General features: G+C 52.1%; 4 protein-coding genes across 4 annotated transcripts; 2 read left to right on the top strand and 2 right to left on the bottom strand.

Moving 5' to 3' along the window:
- Positions 1 to 7,367: 7,367 nt before the first annotated feature.
- MIND_00184100 (uncharacterized protein) lies at positions 7,368 to 8,881 on the top strand (the record flags this gene model as incomplete). Its single annotated transcript, XM_037358753.1, has 4 exons — positions 7,368 to 7,797; positions 7,860 to 8,479; positions 8,541 to 8,710; positions 8,761 to 8,881. 4 exons carry the CDS (start codon positions 7,368 to 7,370, stop codon positions 8,879 to 8,881), a joined length of 1,341 nt encoding a protein of 446 aa, XP_037223848.1.
- Positions 8,882 to 11,411: 2,530 nt separating this feature from the next.
- MIND_00184200 (F-box domain-containing protein) lies at positions 11,412 to 13,080 on the top strand (the record flags this gene model as incomplete). The annotated part of the gene is made up of 2 exons (XM_037358754.1): positions 11,412 to 12,968; positions 13,021 to 13,080. The coding sequence occupies exons 1-2, from the start codon at positions 11,421 to 11,423 to the stop codon at positions 13,078 to 13,080; spliced, it is 1,608 nt and encodes a 535-aa protein (XP_037223849.1). The 5' UTR covers positions 11,412 to 11,420.
- Positions 13,081 to 14,942: 1,862 nt separating this feature from the next.
- MIND_00184400 (uncharacterized protein) lies at positions 14,943 to 15,350 on the bottom strand (the record flags this gene model as incomplete). Its single annotated transcript, XM_037358755.1, has 1 exon — positions 14,943 to 15,350. The coding sequence occupies one exon, from the start codon at positions 15,348 to 15,350 to the stop codon at positions 14,943 to 14,945; it is 408 nt and encodes a 135-aa protein (XP_037223850.1).
- An 807-nt stretch (positions 15,351 to 16,157) lies between these two features.
- On the bottom strand, positions 16,158 to 17,621 carry MIND_00184500 (uncharacterized protein; the record flags this gene model as incomplete). Its single annotated transcript, XM_037358756.1, has 4 exons — positions 16,158 to 16,505; positions 16,553 to 16,885; positions 16,934 to 17,380; positions 17,436 to 17,621. The coding sequence occupies 4 exons, from the start codon at positions 17,619 to 17,621 to the stop codon at positions 16,158 to 16,160; spliced, it is 1,314 nt and encodes a 437-aa protein (XP_037223851.1).
- Between the last annotated feature and the right edge of the window lie 522 nt (positions 17,622 to 18,143).

Below are 18,143 nucleotides of genomic sequence, written 5' to 3' on the forward strand. Positions count from 1 at the left end.
CATAGTGAAGACCCCGCCTTGAAATTTGAAGTTGCTCCTTCAGAATCCCAATTATAAGTAATGATTCAGTTTTAACTCCACATCGGGATTGACTAGTAGACTACCATACACAAGACTACTTCATAATGGTCTTATTACTACCATCTCACAGCTGTCGAGTGCCGCAGAGCTGTCTACGGCCGCTTTGCAGTCGGCGGCGGTCGCCGCGGCGCTGCCCTCGCGCCGCACAAGGGGTGTCAGCGGGTAGCGGCGAAGTACTCAAAATTTATGATTTGAGTTTTTTGTAGGATTATATACACCTGGACCTCTAGTATACGATAGTGAAGACCCCGCTCTCAAAAGTCGTTCCTTCGGAATTTCCATTCTAAGTAATAGTACATTTTTGAGGGATTGAGGATTAGAGCATAAATACATAAACATACGAGGCTTTTGCACATCTAACTGTTTATATATTCATCTTTGATGGTGGTACATTGTATCCTGTGGTCCTTTGGAGACTCTCGAACAGCATATAATAAACAGGTACTGTAAATACTAAAACGGTACAAACAAATTCCACGAGATTGGCAGTACACGTTGAGTGCAAACTGCAAGAGGGCAAGCCAGGTGCGACCACGGCAGGCCAGCGTGGAGCGGCTGCGCGGCGTCATTGTTGGCTTGTGCACATGCCATAGACAAGGTGTTCCATGCGCTGAGCGTCGCCAGGAATAGATTGTCGAGGAGAAAAGCGATAGGGAAGGCGGGGGCTCCGAGTGATGCGGGTAGCGCCGAGACCAAAAGGATGTACCTGAGGCCTGCTCGCGGCGAGCAGCGGGGCCAAGCACCAGAATCTGAGGTCACACCGTCTTTTGGCCTCCAAATGCCACTCGAACTCCCCTCGAATGACTAATGAGTGGCGCATCGTGCGCGGAGCGGGTTTTGCGCCAATCGACCATGGCGATGGCGGGTCGTGGTGTGTTTCCTGCGGAGGTTTGCCCAGAACCAGTTCTCCCTCTCCCTCCAGCGCCCACTCGCCTCTCCCGCCCTTCAGGCCGCTTCAAGGCACCCCCAACGACTCGCTCAGAACCCTCCGACGTGCATTAGACATGCCACGGGTTAGCGCACAAGGTGACATCAATCAAAACACTGACATCTGCTCCGGGGCCAAATCTTGCCCCTGCGCACGATTATGGGGGGTGGATCAGTTTGGAAATGGACAGGCGCAAGGCGCCGCACCCCCTGGTGACTTGCGGGGTGATCCACCGGCTGGATCCGGGCCAGCGCCAGGCACGACTCTGGCCAAATCTTGGCTGTTTTGGCCCGAACCGCCTGCGGACAGCGTGGCCCACGTCCGAGCGTCGCGAAGTCGCGGGCCACGTCGACGATGATGCCAGCAAGTACTGCTAGTTATCGTCGATCTGTCGCAATACGAGGCGTTCGAGCCAAGTCTTGTCACTCACAATGTGTAGCCAAACAACTCGCGAGGTGCTTCTCTCCGCAACGTGTGAGCGAGCAGGGTCGTGAAAGCTGCGGACAATTCATGTCGGTAGCGGTTGATTGCCGTAGTTCTAGCGGGCAGGCAGCTGCAGAAAGAGTCGCGCGGCTGGCAAACGCAGCATGGCCGAACCTTGTAAGCACCAGAGCGCGGACACTGGACTGGCAACGCTTGGTGGTCTTGGACGCGGTAGAGAGCATGGCCCGGGTTCGGCCGTCGACAAAAGAAAAGCGTCTGGGTGGGCGCGGCGACGCGTTGCAGCCCAGAGGATGGTGGTGGCAACAGCGGGAAGCTTTAGCGTAGGCGAGCAGGGGAGTCATGGGCGCGGTCATTGCGTTCTGACGTTCGTTCACACGCAGCGGACCATGGGCAGGAGGAGGAAGGTGGGCGGGTGCGCGAACACTCGCAGCGAGGAGCTGCAAGCATGTGGTTGACGCGGTCCGATGCAGCTTGGTAGCCGACACGACTTACAGCTAGAAGAGCCGCTGCTACCGCCGACCAGTACTTTGCCGCCACCCTGGATGTGTGATGTCGGTGGATAATGACCATGAGCTCAGAGCCACATTGGCCATGGGTTGCCAGAGCATTTTGCATGGTTGGCAGGACAGCCTGAAGATGCGCTGGCTAGAAGTTACAGAATGGAGGTCGTACGCGTATTGGCATCGGAGGTGGTGGAGCGGAAGAGAGATCGTTTGGTAAGAATCCTGCCACGTGTCACCATTGTCGCCGCCGGCGAGCGTTGATGGCGACGACCAAGCGACAACAATGACGGCAACGCGACATGCAGTGACAAGAAGAGGCTAGTGATGGTGGTGGTAGAAGCTTTGAGGACGGCGGTAGGTGGAAGAGAGCTGCAACTGCCGCTTACCGGGGTTGCAGCACTGCAATATTGCCGCTCTCCTCATTTGGCTGGGAGCCGCCACCTGTCACACCAGAGCCGCTACCACTATGTGGAAGAGCCGATACCCGCCGCCTCAGCGCCGCTAACCAGCGCCGCTACCCAAAGGAAATCGGCAAAACACACTATCACTTCCGCCTGCCGCCGCTACCAGCCGCCACCCCGACTGTTTCTAAGACAAATGCTCGCCAACGCGGGCACCGTTCGAGCCGCACAGTAGTGCATTTGAAGGGGGTAGACGAGCTCTATCGAACGCCGTATAGCTCGTGGTATTAAGTGTACTTTTCGCAGAGATACTGTCTGTATAAAAAGTGGCAGAGCCGCCTCCCGCCGATTTCGCGCCGCAACCCAGCGAGCGGCGAATTCTTTTTGGCCCCATTGAGATGGGGGTGCTGGAGAAGCTGGCGCCATGGGGCGGGATTATGAAGGCGCGGACGGCAAAGGAATGGCGCAAGGCGGAAAAGAATGTCGGCTGCAGTGTGTACACCAAGCACTGTGGGCAGTAGTTACAATCAATGTGCAGTATAGATATACAATCAATTTGAGTGTGCCATACAATCAAACTGATTGTTAAAAAACAATCTATTTGATTTCAACCTTGCAAGGAATTCAAGCAAATAGAGTGGTTCTAATGCATCTTGATTTAACTAACAATCTATTTGCATTCTTTTTACACTCAATATGCATAGTGCTACACTCATATTGCATTGCATACAATCATATAGCACATTTTATAAATCCATTTGATTGTTTCAAAAAACATGTATTTTCTACGATACGACACAGTATACTACGAATCCAAACACCCACCAGTTCATCCTCCAGGGTCCCGCATACCCCAGTCGGGCTCCCAGTCAGGCTCTCCCCGCTGTTCCTATAAGATGTAAGCGGGGCACACAAGCAGAGGACAACCCACGACATCGGAGGTCGAGGGATTCCAACGGTGACCATCGACTGGGAAAGCTGACCGTAAGGGAGTGAAACAGCACAATATTGCAGAGCACGCACTGTGATTGCTCGATTCCCCCGCGGCCCGATACCCGATCCGAGCCCGAGCTTTGCGCGACTATGGTCTCGTTTTTGACATCGGAGGCATCAGTGGTGATGAATTGGGCGGCCGATGCCTTAGCGTGAGTGTCAGTTAACACGATCAAGAGGATGAGCCCCAGTACCGCTCGGGATAGCGACCTTGAGCCGCAGCAACAGCGGGACACGGTCGACGTCGGAGTAGAAGTACACCCGATCGCAGCTGCGCAGACCGCCAGCGTGCGATGTGGCGTAGTAGAGTGTGGTGACCTCCGCGAGCTGGTGAAAAGAGTAGCACCCCGCGCCTTTGCAGAGCTCGGAGATGTTGGCGAGGGACGGGGTGGAGTCGAGGATGGTAAGGAGGAGGGGAAGAAGGAGCATGTGCCCCACAATGGTTCTGCGCGCCGATGGACATACCAGCCACGAAACGGCGAAAGATGGTCAAAGGCCGCCCGGAACTGGCCCGATGTGTCGGTGGAGCCCATACGTGGTCAGACCGTGTCTAAATAGGTGGGGAGACGCACCGACTTCGTCTGAAGCAGATAGAGGATCCCCAAAGGCACTTCCGTCACCAAGCGAGACCTACTGGGCGAAGGTTTGCGAAATTTGCTGAGTAGGCAGTGGTGTCCATGATGTGTCGCCAGTTTGAACCCATGCTGAAGCTTGAGAGCAGTCAGAGAGCATCTGAATCGCTGCAGACGACGCACCAGAATGGGCTTGAGCCGCTCTATGGCGCTGGACGTGACTGGCGATAGGCAACCGCTCCGACTAACCCCCACCTTCTCTCTCCTGCCCAGGCAAGACCAACGGAACAACGGACCGAGGGATTCGTCCCAGAGGCTGGCATATGGACTAGGTAGCCGCCGAAGTTGTTGCAGAGGTGTTTCGTGTCATGACAGGGCAGTGGGAGACGAGTGGTGGAGGAGGAAAAAGGGATTACGCGTCCCGTCACGCGTGACGGGACGCGCGAAAACTGGCTTGGTGAAGCACTATTTACACAGTACAGACTGGATTGAGTATAAAATGAAGCAGGACCCATCTAACCTGACCCATTCTTTTTCTTCTTCTTTCCCAGATCCTTCGACTTCGTCCTTCCGCGATTCCCGTATCCATGTGATGGTCCTGCGACGACTCCTTGATTTGACGCCTGCCGTCCCTGCGTCTGTCTCTTCTTTGGCATGGGCCTGTTTACCGGCTAGATGGGTTATTGTCAGTCCTCTGTGCGGAAAGCCAAAAGAAAACTCACCGGAGGGAAATCCTCAACACCCAGTTTCCGAACAACGAGGTCAGCCTTCTGGGTCTTGACTTTCTTGGCCTTGGGCTTCTATTCTGTAGTCAGCAAACTTGGCGGTCGCACAAGCGAAGACTCGCCTCGGTCGCTTCCGGCTCATGCTTTCGTTTTGTCGTTCGCGATTGTTTCTCCACAATGATGTCAGTATGTACTCAGCGGGGAATCGATAGCTTGGTGCTTACCGTAGGTTTTACTGGGCTGGGGTCGACAGCAATGACCTCGGCCTTTTGCTTACCCTTGGCTTGTCTTCGTTGCTCCGCCTGTACCTAGGTTACCTGATATTCCAAAATAAATCAGTATTACCTCGTCGCACAGCTTTTCGACTGTGTTCTGGATCTGCGAAGCCACCTCGCGTTTCTTCTCTTGACTGAGGGGTGGATAAATTGCGTTGAAAGTGTCGAATGATTCAAAAAACTGTCTTGATGCCGAGATGAAGTCGATATTGAGGTCTTCGGCGATGAAAGAGACAACAACGTGAGGTGCCAGTAGATTGTCGATGAGGGTGTGTGGAGAGAAGCAGTCGACATCGCCATCATCGAGTATCCAGTCTTCGGTACGCTCCGCCACTCCAGTCAAGACCCAACTGAGTTCGGTGGTGGGGAAGTAACGAGCGACCAGTGTATGCAGTGCGGCTCGGATGGTGACCAATCCTTCGGGGCCAAAGCTGAAAAACGGGGTTAGTCATGGCCGCCACGACAGTTAAAGAAAGAGACACACTAGGATGCGTGCCGGTAATGACGCGTAGCAATGATCAGTGCTTCATGCTTGAATTTGTTTGCTTGCTGCTTGCGCGCCAAGTAAACACGATTGAATTCGGAAATCTTGAAGTCGATGGAATCAGTCAGGTCGCGGAGGAGAGTACTTTTTGCCAAGATCTTCTCGTCGCCAAGCAGGATGTGAAGCTCGTTAACCATGTCGATGACACGTTGCGGCAGAGTGGCAGTATCAACCTTGAGGGGCCAGCCGCGTTCGCTGGCCAGAGCAATAGCATTATCTTGACGTCGAGTATATTTGATTTCGTAGCAGATGTTCTCGTGGAGACTCGGAAGGAGCGGGGAATTTGGGTGAAGCATTGTGGCTTGAGTAAGTAGTTGAGCGAGTCGAGCAGATGGGGATGATGGGACTGGTTCGTTGCAGAGTGGACAAGTGTTGGCGGGGGAGGGCTCAATGTTGCTGAGCTTTTGGTGGTTATCTTGCAAATCGTTGTTATCGAAACCGTTCTCCGAGACCTTCGTCCATGCCCGCTTGAGTGTGCATTGTGGTATGACACAAGCACGCACCTGTGGATCCATGCCGCCATCCCCATCCAACTCCTCCGATTCACCGCCTTCACTGCTCCCCATCTCGTCATCGGAATTCCACCCGGCATCTTCTTCGGTCTCAATCTCAGTCTCCGCTTCCTCGTTTGGAGCAGCTGCAGATTTCTTCACCGCCATTTTGGGGCGCGGATGTGGATGTTCCTTGATCTGAAGTCCAGCGTTGGCGTCACCTGCAGGAACTGCCTTCTTGCGGCCCTTTCGTCGGAGCGGACGGTCTGTGCCCTCTTCGCGACACCGGAGATTGAGGAGCGCAGTTCGGAGCCGGGAGTCTTGGTTTTGGAGAAAGGAGCGCAAAATTTGATGAATTGGCCAGTAGCCCTCGTATTTCTTGAAGTATGTAGCCTCGCTAGCAATCTACGGCGGTTGGAAGTCAAGTAAAAGACTGGACTATTGCGCACCGCTTGAACAACTCTATCAAGCTTATTCTTGTCGGTGTATGTTGAATACGTGCCAGAGATGAGCATGTATTTCGGCGCTAGGTAGCGGACCACAGCCTGGATTAATTTCTACCGTTATTGCTAGAATGAAGAATGGAGCACCGCACCTTTAGGTCGTTGAAAGTATCATCGTGCTGTTTCCCCACCAACCTCATGCCTTCCCGTAGCTTGAACCCTCCAATTGCGCGTCCAGCGGAGCCTTTGGGTGCTGGTATGAGTTTCGGCCCCTCGCCTTCCTGTCGCGCAGTATAGGGAATGGGAAATGACGCGTCAGGTTAGTTGACACACCAATTTCTTCCTCATTTTCTTCATCTGCGTCCGACTTTTGGACGCGTCTGCCTCAGCAGCGACAGCCCGTGCTTCTGCCTCCTCCGCGCGTTGTTTCCAGTTGATTTCCGGAGAGGCCGCAGACATCGTTGTTGTGGTCAAGACCAAGATGTGATGTGACACGTGTCATATCACGTCAGATTCTATGACAGCTCGGTGCGGAGGCCGATATGATAACACTTCCGACTTCCTACAGGGTAATCCTGAGGATTGCACGAGTATGACAACTGTGACACAGTCTATGAGCACATTCAATCAATCTGAGTAACTTACAATCAATATGATTGATAGTGGTAAAACATCAAGGTGGAATGTTGCAGCTCACTTTGAACACAGACCTGTCAAGTATGAACATAATCTTATTGCCAGGAGCTGTGTAGAGCCTCTTAATATCACAATTGACAAATATGCAAATTGATTGTTTGTGAAAAACACTTGTTTTGATTGTAAAACCAAACAATCAATTTGTGCTTAATCAATGTGATTGTAAATAATGCAAATTGATTAACCTGCACTCATATTGATTGCAAGTCCTCCCCACAGTGCAAGGGCAGCCCCGGCGACAGCACACTGCGACGTCAACGGCAGCTGGCGAATGAAAGGGAGTCCACAGCGGCGGAGAGCAGAAAAAGGTGCGTGTTTGTTGTCCAAACACGATTTGTTGGCACCGAAGGAGGTTAGTCTGCTTTCACAGTCGTTTGTGCAGCATTGTGGAGGCAACGCACCTGCACCGCCCGTTTCCAGTGTCACTTCCCATCCACCAGTTGTTGCAGCTGCCTCCGGACCGTGCTCTGCACTCACCGCTGCACCGACTGCTGCACCAGAATGGGCACCACTGCCGGCCAGCTTCTTCGACAGCGGGGCGTTGAATATGGCTGCATTCATGCACTTCCAGTCCGCCCAGAACCCGCAGCCCACACCCCCGCCAGCCATTCCGACTCCTTCCACACTCCCCTCGCTGCTTGTTGTGCCCTCGATGCCCAGCCTCTCGCCTCAAACGGTTGTTATCGGTGATGATGTCGGAGGTGGCTAGCCAGACAGTGGGGAGGATATTTTTGTTGGTGGATATGCATCTGATTTCGAGGAGGAAGAGGCAGACGATGGGGCAGAAGCAGAAAATTCGTGTCCCCGGAAGCAAAGGAATTCCTCCGTCACCTGGTGGACGACGAAATCCCGAAAGCACTCCGAAAATACGTGACAACAACTCTCTTTCCTCGCATCGGTGTCAAGGCCGGACTGCGGCACTCGATATCTCTGTCGACGGCGCGCAAGTGGATGGCCAAATTTGGCTGGAAATATCAAGAGCATAAAAAGGCGCTTTATTACGATGGACATGAGCGACCCGACATTGTCGATTATCGCCAGAAAGAGTTCATTCCGGCAATGCTGCGACACAAACCACGATTGGTTGAATACGTCGTTGGTGATATCCACTGTTTGGTCGACAAGGGCACTGCAAGATGGACGCCAGAACGGGCACTTGTGCTCTGCGCGCATGATGAGGTTACGACGCAGGCCCATGATGGGAAGGCAAAGAGCTGGGGTCCCGTGGGCGAACAGCCATTGCGAAAGAAGAGCAAGGGTCGCGGAATGCATTACAGCGGGATAATCGTGTCAACATGCGGCGATTTGCGGGAGGCGGGACAGACGATGGAGTATGGAAAGAATTACGATGGATACTGGAACGGGGAGATGTTTGTGAACCAGGTCAGTACTCTCTCGACTTATTGTCTCAACCTTTCACTATTGGCTCAGAAAAAAAAAACAGCTCAAGGAGAAAATTATCCCGGCCTTCGAGAAGGAGCATGGGCCTGGTTATCAGGCCCTCTTCATGATTGACAACTCACAAGGCCACTCAGCATACTCCGTGGACGCACTGCTTGCCCAGCGCATGAACCTCAACTGGGGCAGCAAGCAAGCACGTCTGCACAGTGGATGGTATCTTAACTCGCGTGGTCAATGCATCAAGCAGCCGATGATATTTCCAGCAAATCATCCCGACCCAGCGCTTCGAAACCAGCCCAAGGGCATGCGTGTTGTTCTGCAGGAACGGGGGCTGTGGCGCTCAGGCTTGCTTCGCGAGTGCAAAACACCTTGCGGATCATCTGACCGTCATGACTGCTGCTGTCGCCGCATACTCGAGACACAGCTGGACTTTGCTGCTCAACATTCTCTTGTCCAAGAGACAATTGAGGCTGCGGGACATCTCTGCATCTTCCTCCCAAAGTACCACTGTGAGCTCAATTTCATTGAGTTTTTCTGGGGTGCAGTGAAGAAGTGGCTGCGAGATACCTGTGACTACACCTTTGAGGGGTTGAAGAAAAATTTCGAGGAGGCACTGGACTGTGTTTCGGTGGACACAATTCGGCAATGGGAGCACCGAACATGGCGGTGGATTGATGCATATAATGGTGGCTTGGGGTGCAAGGATGCTCAGGCGCGGGTGCGTCAATTCAGCTCTCATAAGTACAAGTCCCACCGTCGTGTTCCGGAGACACGTGCACATCAATTTGATGCTTAAATAATATATATTTTGCTTCAGAAATATGTTGCGAGTCGCCATCAGCCAGGTCATGTGCATGTCACGTGGCGCTTATATAATGCTTATATAATCCCGCTCAATTGGTAAGCCTTAAATTTTTACCCTGTAGGTTTGAGGGCAAACCCTCTAACAGAGTTGCTTGTAGGTCTAATATAATAAGTTTCATAAGAGCAATAAGCTATATCTATATCAGATGTCGAGCTCATTGCCTTGTCCAAATGTGGATGTGACAAGCCCGGCGGCACCATACCAGAGTTTGGTCAATCTTCTACAGATTTCAAGGTATGAAAAAAATGCAAGTTTATGTGGTAGAAGGGCTGGGCTGGGATATAGAAAATTATATCATCTGGATTCCACCTGGAATTTCCGGCTGCACAGAAATACTAAATTTAGCTGGAAACCACCTGGACCCAGATGTTGAGTTATATGGAAACCAGCTGGAATGCCCAGCTGGGTGACAGCTGTGGGCACTTTGGTGGTGTACTCTATTCTATGGTCCTGCTATATCCAATGTCTAGGCCTTGACATAGATTGTTTAAAGCCTGCTCTAGTGCATACACTGTCATAGCTGTACTCAAAAGTTGAACTTCTAAGGCACTATTAGAAACCTGAACATTACGTAGCTTCATTACTGAGAGGATAAAATCTGGCTTACATGTAACATCTCATGGGCAGACCCTGAGAGTTTCTTCTCTTTGGATCCTCCCCTGCTAGGACTCTCATTGGAGCCTCCAGGGTTGCCCTTACACTTTTGTTACATATTAATCAAAGCAGAAAAAAAGGGCATTGTTTGGTATCCCCATATACATTCTGCTTTGGGGACCATTTGTTGGTTGAAACCCCACTCGCAAAACCTTTTGTATATAAAAGATTGGAGTCTAATATATTGCTTACTAGACAGGCTGGGGCTACACCCCAGCTTCAAATATTGTTTCCCATTTTTTTTGCAGACTGAATGTGCCAATTTTATTTATGGGTTTATGAAATATCAAGGTCTGCATGCCTTCTATACTGATATTACAGCCAAGAACAACATCACAAATAGCCTTAGATCAAGGGGGTATCAGAAAAAAAAATAACAGAACATACGTTGGACTTTTTGTTTAAGCCCTTCCAGGGGACCCACCGACCGTGACTGTGACGTGACATTACCATATTAGGAAGGTAATTCACACAGTCATGTGATCTGATAGCATCAAACTCAGTCAGTCCTCTGAATTTCCAAGAACATTAATAGAAACATAGACTTCTAGCTATATATATATCTTGTAGACGAAGTCCTGATATAGTCATTGTCTTACAAATCTCACTCCAGAGTACAGATATCCATCCCATATGGTCTGATTTGTCACAATGTTCCATCTGATGATGAGATACTGAAAAATAACCACTTGTGAGATTGTTGATACTTAATTATGGATGTATAGTGCACCAAACAGTACTTGTAACCCATCCTAAGACAATTTTGACTTACCATTTCAGCCAAAAAGTTTCTACCAAAAAAAATTTTCAAGGGTCCGGAGGACCGACCGACCATCCCGGTTGTCACTTTTTGACACGTGACACCCCCTTGCCTTAGATTGGACTTGTCTATGGTACTTGATGTAAAATCTTGATTTTACAGCTTTTCTTACCAAATTAGGGTTTCAACAGCAGCGGTCCCAAAGGTGGAAATATGGAGTAAATGAGAAGGAATAAGGCCGCAAGCGGCAGAGAGCCGAACCGTGACCCTGCTGGACACATCATGTGATCATTGTGATGCCATCCCAATAAGGGTAATCAAAACACAGCCACTCCCAATTTGGGGGGGCTGGTTTTCATCTTCACTTATAGAGCCGAAACTTCGGTTCGGCAATAAATTGCTAAAGCTGATGCCAAACATGTGCATACATTCACACAACATCTGCTTAATATAAGAGTAATATATATATATATATATATATATATCAGCCCAAGCAATTCTACATCATTGATGAGAATTTCAGTCCCTGTTCCAAGTATTGGATTAGGTGTCTGTCAATCGTCGGGCCGAATGCGGGCTCGAACCAGGGCTTGCAACCGCAATTGGCAATGTCACAAGCGTTACCCTCTTTCCCCTTGACCACCATGTCGATCCCCGCCTTGACAACCTCCGAGCTGCGTCTCGAGCTAGCGCAGACCGAAGCAGAGATAGACGATCTTCGCCAGCAACTAGCTGCCTCTCTCAGCAAACGGCGGCAGATTGTTGCAGCGTTGCGCGCAGTCAAATACCCCAAGGTGGTGGATCTCCCCGCCGAGCTTCTAGGGAAGATATTCCTCAATTTTGGCGCCAAGCCGTGGCGATTCCCGCTGTTCGAACGCTTTACCTACGGCTGTCCACCGCTGGTTCTGGCGGCCGTCTGCCGCCGGTGGCGCGCCGTCGCAGTCGGGCTTCCGAGGCTCTGGAGCGAAATCACCATTCGACAGGTCCGAGAACCGGCCGAGGCCGCGGCGACACGGAGCCTGCAAATGTGGCTCGACCGGTCGCGCGGCTGCCCCCAGCTGGATATCGAAATGGATGCATCGTACGGGACCAACTACGGACTGCCGTTGTTGGAAATGATCTCAGACAACTCCGTGGCGCAGCGCTGGACCCGCTACAGCGGCGATATAACCACCCTGCTGGAGCCGCCGCCGATTCTGGAGACCCTGCGCGGCCGATTACCCGCGTTGCGGTCTTTGAAGCTCGATGGGGCTAGTGTTGATGACTCGGAGCGCGAGGACTACCCTCCGGTGGCACTTTTTGCTGACGCTCCCGTGCTGCGCGAGCTCTCACTCATTGCGATCCATTTGCCCCAGGTCGAGCTACCGTGGACGCAGATTACGACGCTTACACTGGAGTACCTGGACCGCCCCTACGTATGGGAACTCTTGACCCCAATGCACTGCCTGACAACCTTTACCATGCATGTGCAATGTGTGGAGCAGGACACTCTCGCGGCGCCGTCCGACGCGCAGACCTTGTGCTTGCCCCACCTCCACACGCTCGCCCTCGAATATAGTCATGATTCTAATCCCGGGCTCGGTTTAACCTGCCATTTCCAGTGGACGGACGGCCTCACGCTGCCAGCCCTCACGCATCTCCGCGTTCATGGCATCGACTCCAGTGTTGATTCCTGCGTTGCTGGCCTCCTGCGGCGCTCACAATGCAAGCTGGAGTCTCTAACGCTACAACCAGGGGGCAGTGGTCTCGAGAAGGACACTACTATCACAATCTTTCGCTATACTCCGGCATTGACAGAGCTGGCCATCCTGCAGGGCACCGCGGCGATGGTGCATCTGGTGCTCAAGGAGGTCACGACCCTGCGAGAGGACGAAAAGTGGTTGCGCTACTGCTACCGCACTATGCTCCTGCCGCAGCTACGCTCCCTCCACGTGGAGTTGTGTTCCGGAGTGTCGCCACTCAGTACGATCGCCCGCTGGCTTAGCCAGCAGAGCCACCTGAAGCCCGAGGACTTTGGGACAAACCCCTACGCACCGGCCCTCAAGGCGCTGCAGAACATCGCCTTCGTCGCCACGGAAGCCCAGGACAGCGCCTGGGTTCCAGAGTCAATGCGCACCGCCGCGGCGGATGAGAGCGGTGCCGTCGCTTCCTTCGAGGTTTGTGTGCCAGGGATGTACATAGAGTCCAGAAAGGTGCGGTTGGGGTTCAAGTTCTGCAGGCGCTCGGCCACTGATGATTATGTAGCAAGCCCCTCGTGGATGCTTGACAGATGTTTACGATGCCGGTGGGTGGCGGACTGTTTAACAAGTATTGACAAGCAAGTGGTGTGACTAATTGTGTATTTATCTATTTATCTATTTATTATATCCATCTTCACTTCTGGCACAAGATTCAATGAGATGTCGTCGACTCAATCAAGTTTATGAATAAATTCTTGCCCTCTAGTTGAATACGGGTTGGCATTTCCCTTGAGTGCCTGAATCAGTCCCTCCGTGCGGCGTATTGATCAAAATAGAAACTGTCACTGATCGCGCGGTGATCGCGTTACATTTAGACGCCACGAAGACCACAGGTGATGGCGACTGGTAGACCGCGCCGTGGTGGCAGCTTGGGACAGCACCTCCACGTCGGCCGTGTGGCGAAATGGTTACCGCGTTGCTTTCCGGAATAGGTTAGGCAAAGATTGTGGGTTCGACTCCCATCATGGTCGCTGACTCTTTTCGGACGCATGTCACCCCTTTTTCTGCCTTGTGTTTTACCGGCCCCCCCCTCGGCGCGGTTCTTCACGACGACTACTTAACTCTTTCCAGGGGGCGCGTTGTCGTCCCTGCTCACAATGGAGCCGCCCTCATTCCCTTGTTTTTCCTGACTCAATCGTCCTAAGTACTACTGTCTGGTGCAACATGGTCTGTGCACTTCCTAAATTCTAGGACATCTTGATATTCAAGTGGACATCTTGATATTCAAGCGTGCTTCTGTCCCTGCCCTATCAGTCAGCAAGGCCCGGGGTTTAAACGTCTAAACGTCGGGATGGTCATCAGGAAACACGGAATTTGCTATACCACCTTATGCCCCAGCTACCAACGGCCCTATAGCCCATGTAGCACTATCGTAGCCATGGCCCAATGTCCTGTAGACCTCCATCGCACTATATATATAACACTTGATGATACAGATTGATGAATATATTATTGTGGAGACTACAAGTTCTACTTCATCTATGGATAAGAATGTAGCTATTGAACTAAAAATGAATGTGATTTGCCCCACGTGCAAGTGTTGCCGCAAGCTGGGCCTGTCGGCGTTGATGGTACTCGGATACAAGATGCATACCATATCGGAAAAGGTGAAAGTCACGGTGTCGTAAGTAAGGATTGAAATAGAAGGTAGATGCTTGGGTCAGTATTGTGTTAGTGTCCCAGCTGGATGGCGTGTGAGAGGGGTATTTGGGAATCAGATGGCAGGTCTGCGAGATATCCGACAGTGGGATGACAGACGCTCGGCGTTGGCCAACCGAGGTGGAGTGAGAGATACGCGATAGACCCGAAGCCGAGTTGAAATCATCAAGAGCATTGCGGAATGGTGTAAACCAGTGGACGTACACAAGTGGTTGCACATAAGTTGTTACACCTGGTGGAAGGCGGAATATCAATTTGACGTGCGCCGCTTGAAGGCCTGAGATTCGTGAGGAAAAGTATCAGGGCAGCAAGGCAAATTACCACTGAGAGGCCCATCTTTCCAGTTTGTTGGACCAACACGAACCAGAACTGTGCTAAATTTTGCGGGACTGCTCCGCCGAATACCCTGATTTGACATTGAACCCGATGCTGCAAGGATTGCGTGGATGATGTCAGGATGCTCAGCATCCGATTCCGCGGCACGAATTGCTGGCAAATTGAGACTGGCCTTTTTGAAAGCACCAAACCGTGACATGAGGCCAAGATTCCCACCACCAGGGACATTTTCCTTCGTTAAGAACTGTTGAACATAGTAGAGAAAGTCGCGGACTTGAAAGCGACTCTCAATTTCGGCGGCTGAGAGGTTGGGATAGGCAGGTCGGGTAGCAATGTGATAGGCAGTAGATTGAGAATCATCCCCCGGCAGTGTCTTCTTCATCCCGATCGTCCTCCTTTATATCAGCCTGCTCCCAATCATCCCATTCGACATTAGAAGGGGGCTTGTAGCCCTGCCCGGGTGCATATCCGGGGCAAGCCCACTGGAGATATAGCGAGAAACGGTGGACTGCTTCTTGGCGGGTGAGCCAGCCGCGTCATTTGCTGAATGTAATCCCGGCGGTTCGATGCGCGATAGCCATTCTTAGCTAGATCAATGTGTAGCCGCTCAGTATTCTCCGTATTGTAGCCGTCGGCAGAGCCAAGAAGGCGAATCGAGTCCACGTAATGCCGAATGTTGTGCAGCTTGGGAATGTTGAAATCGTTGCGCTCAGGTCCGAGCTCTTGAAAGACGGGCAAATCCTTGTGCATCTTCTCCCACGACATTTGCATAGCGGTGAGCGAATCATCTGTTTGCACCTGGAAGTGGGCATAACTCATGAAATCCAGAAGGTGACGCATGACAGACGCCACTCTCTTGTCGACCTCATCGTGTATTGCACCGAGGAACGTCTTCGCCAAGCCACGATACTCGGAACCTGTCCATTCACTGCAGGAGTTCGGGAATAAACGGCCCCCGTTTCGATCCATTATATGGCTAAAATCAATGTACCAAAAAAAAGATTTTTTTTATACCTCTATTTGTGCCAAAAAAGGTTCACTTATATGATCCAGGGCCCTGATATATGTTATATAAGGGCATATTCACCATATCAGTACATTTTTTTTGGCACAAATAGAGGTGCAAAAAAAAAATTATTTTTTGATACATTGATTTTAGGTGTATAATCGATCGAAACGGGCGCCGTTTATTCCTGAACTCCCGCAGTGATTGCTTGATGACGGAGGTGCCGTTAGCAAAGTGACGGAGTGTGGGATGGCGCGGCATAGCCTTGAAGCGAGCATCAAGCTCCTTCTTCCTTTCGTCCTCCGTCCCTCCCATCGATTCGGCCGCCCAGCTAGAAACATGGTCGGCGAAGACACCCTTGTGGAGTTGATGGAGGAGGTCGGGGGTTATACACGAGTGGATGTCGCAATGAGGTAAGTCGGCCCAGAAAGGAGTTACTGGTCGTAAATTGAGCTCAGTGAATTTCTTCGGCTTCAGACCGCGCGCTTGCTCTTCCATCACCTCCAATGTCTCCCTCTGCGTCCGCATTGGATGCTCCACAGTTGATCCTCGCTCCTTGGGCGGACACGAGCACCGTGGACACGAGTTCTCCTGACAGCAAACAACCAGGCATTGCTCTGGGTAGTCTGCAATGTATGCGGCTAGCAATGGGAAGCACCATCGAACCCATCCATCAGCGCAGGCGATATCGACACCCTCCTTCCCAGCGGCGACCATAGTTTCAAGCATCTTCGACATGCAATCGTGAAAGACTTGATACGCGCCGACTTTTTACGCGCTGACTTTGAGTAACAGTCCAATTTCGGGACAGGTATGTAGCCCAAAAGGACTGTCGCTCGTGAATTAGGCTGACGACGAACAGATTTACTGATATTCCCAATCGAAATATATACTGGCCAGGCCTGTTTGTCGCCTGCGAAAGACGACAGCTGGGTCTTATCGGAGGAGAGAATGACGGGGATGATTGTGGCGCCATCGTCGAGGAGGTCCTGCATTATGTGAGTCAGTGGCGTCTTTAACGTGGATATTAACTCACCTGCGTGTCCCACCACCAGGTCCCCGTCCACATTTCATCGTATTCGCGGTTACGAAGCTCCCCCGTTACACTGTCTTTCTGACGAAACAGACGCATCGGCTTGAACACTTGGTCTTCTTTGAACACCGGGTTTCCGAGTAGTTCTGCGATACACTCGAGCGGGTTTCGATGCCACAGCTCGATGACCTCCACCTTCCCCTTCCCATCCGCATCTATCTCATCACCGGCAACCGTCATTGGCGTGCACATCCAAGCGGGGCCTGTCGGAAGCGCGTCGATGTGCTTGAAGAAGGCGCGGCTGGTGGCGAAGGGAGGATCCAGTTTTTCCCTCACCTGAGATGGTAAGGACAGCAACATATGGATGAATGGAAGGAAACTCACCGTTTTCAGGTGGAGAAACTCATCAATGCTGCCTTGGGACAGGCCGGACCGTACGAGCCAGCGGCCCAGATCCCAATCGTCGAGTGCTGGGAATGGCGAGCATGCGTCCTCGCCTGCCAGCTCCTTTTGTTCAAACCACTCTTCAAACGGAGTTTTCTCCTTCCATTGCCCCCATCCGGCTTTCCGCTCGACTGGATATGGTTGGCGGTGAAGATATCGAGGGTCATAGCTGGATATAGGGTCGTTGGATGTGTCGTCTGGGACCTCTTCCATGCGTGGGTGTCTCGGCGGCGACTGCTGAGGAAGTGGCTCGTTTGTGGGTGGCGGCGAAGAGTCGATATCCATTGGTTCTCCAGCATCAAAAACCCCCGGTGAGCGCTCGACCTCCTTTTGCGTGGATTGCTGCAACTGACGCGCCCGGATTTCTCGACAGCGCTGGTTTTGGCTCTGGTGAGAAGCAAGGCCTTGCTTCGTTGCCGTTCGTGAGCCACAGATGGCGCACTTGAGCATTCTTGGAGCGAGTGCTTAGTCGCAAAACGACTAGCTTTAGGCCGGTCTTGGCTGCTCTCCTGCGTGTCGCAGCGATCGGCCCTCCATATGGCGAGGGCCCTCCAATCGATCGGCCATATGGTTTGCTGACGGTCACATGTACTTCCCGCAGCACTGGTTTCTTCTGCTCCACCACCATGGCTGCTCGTCCTCCCCGAGCAACAGCCGCTAAAAAGTATCAAGATGGTGAGCAAGTGCCGATTCAGCGTGTTTGTCGGACTCACCTCCACAAATGCAGCATACGAACGCGATGCCGCCCGCCTAGCCCATATGCAGAAGGAGATGGACAAGCTTCGCCAACGGCAAGCCCAGCGTAAAGGTACGAAAGCTGCAGCTTCAGGGCGAAGGCTAACAATGCTTTTTCCAGACGACCTCCCGCAGTATATCGATGACGATGGGCCGGAAGACGAGGAGGTGACCAGTCCTCCAACTGGTGCTGCTCTGCCACGTCGTCTCTTCGGGACTTCAGTGCGTGGCCGTTTTTCACTTACTCTGGCTTAACCAGTACCCTAGGCTGTCGCTGGCGAAACATACACGCCCCAGCCACCATCTGAACGGGTTCCAACCCGACGCCGACACGATAACACCCACGATAACTCCCACCCACGGCCAGTCTTTTCCGACCGCACCAACAGCGGCATGGACTTCGACTCATCCCCTT

The sequence above is a fragment of the Mycena indigotica genome, assembly GCF_014461135.1.
Source record: "Mycena indigotica strain 171206Taipei chromosome Unknown Mind.scaff0002, whole genome shotgun sequence".
Lineage (NCBI taxonomy): Eukaryota > Fungi > Basidiomycota > Agaricomycetes > Agaricales > Mycenaceae > Mycena > Mycena indigotica.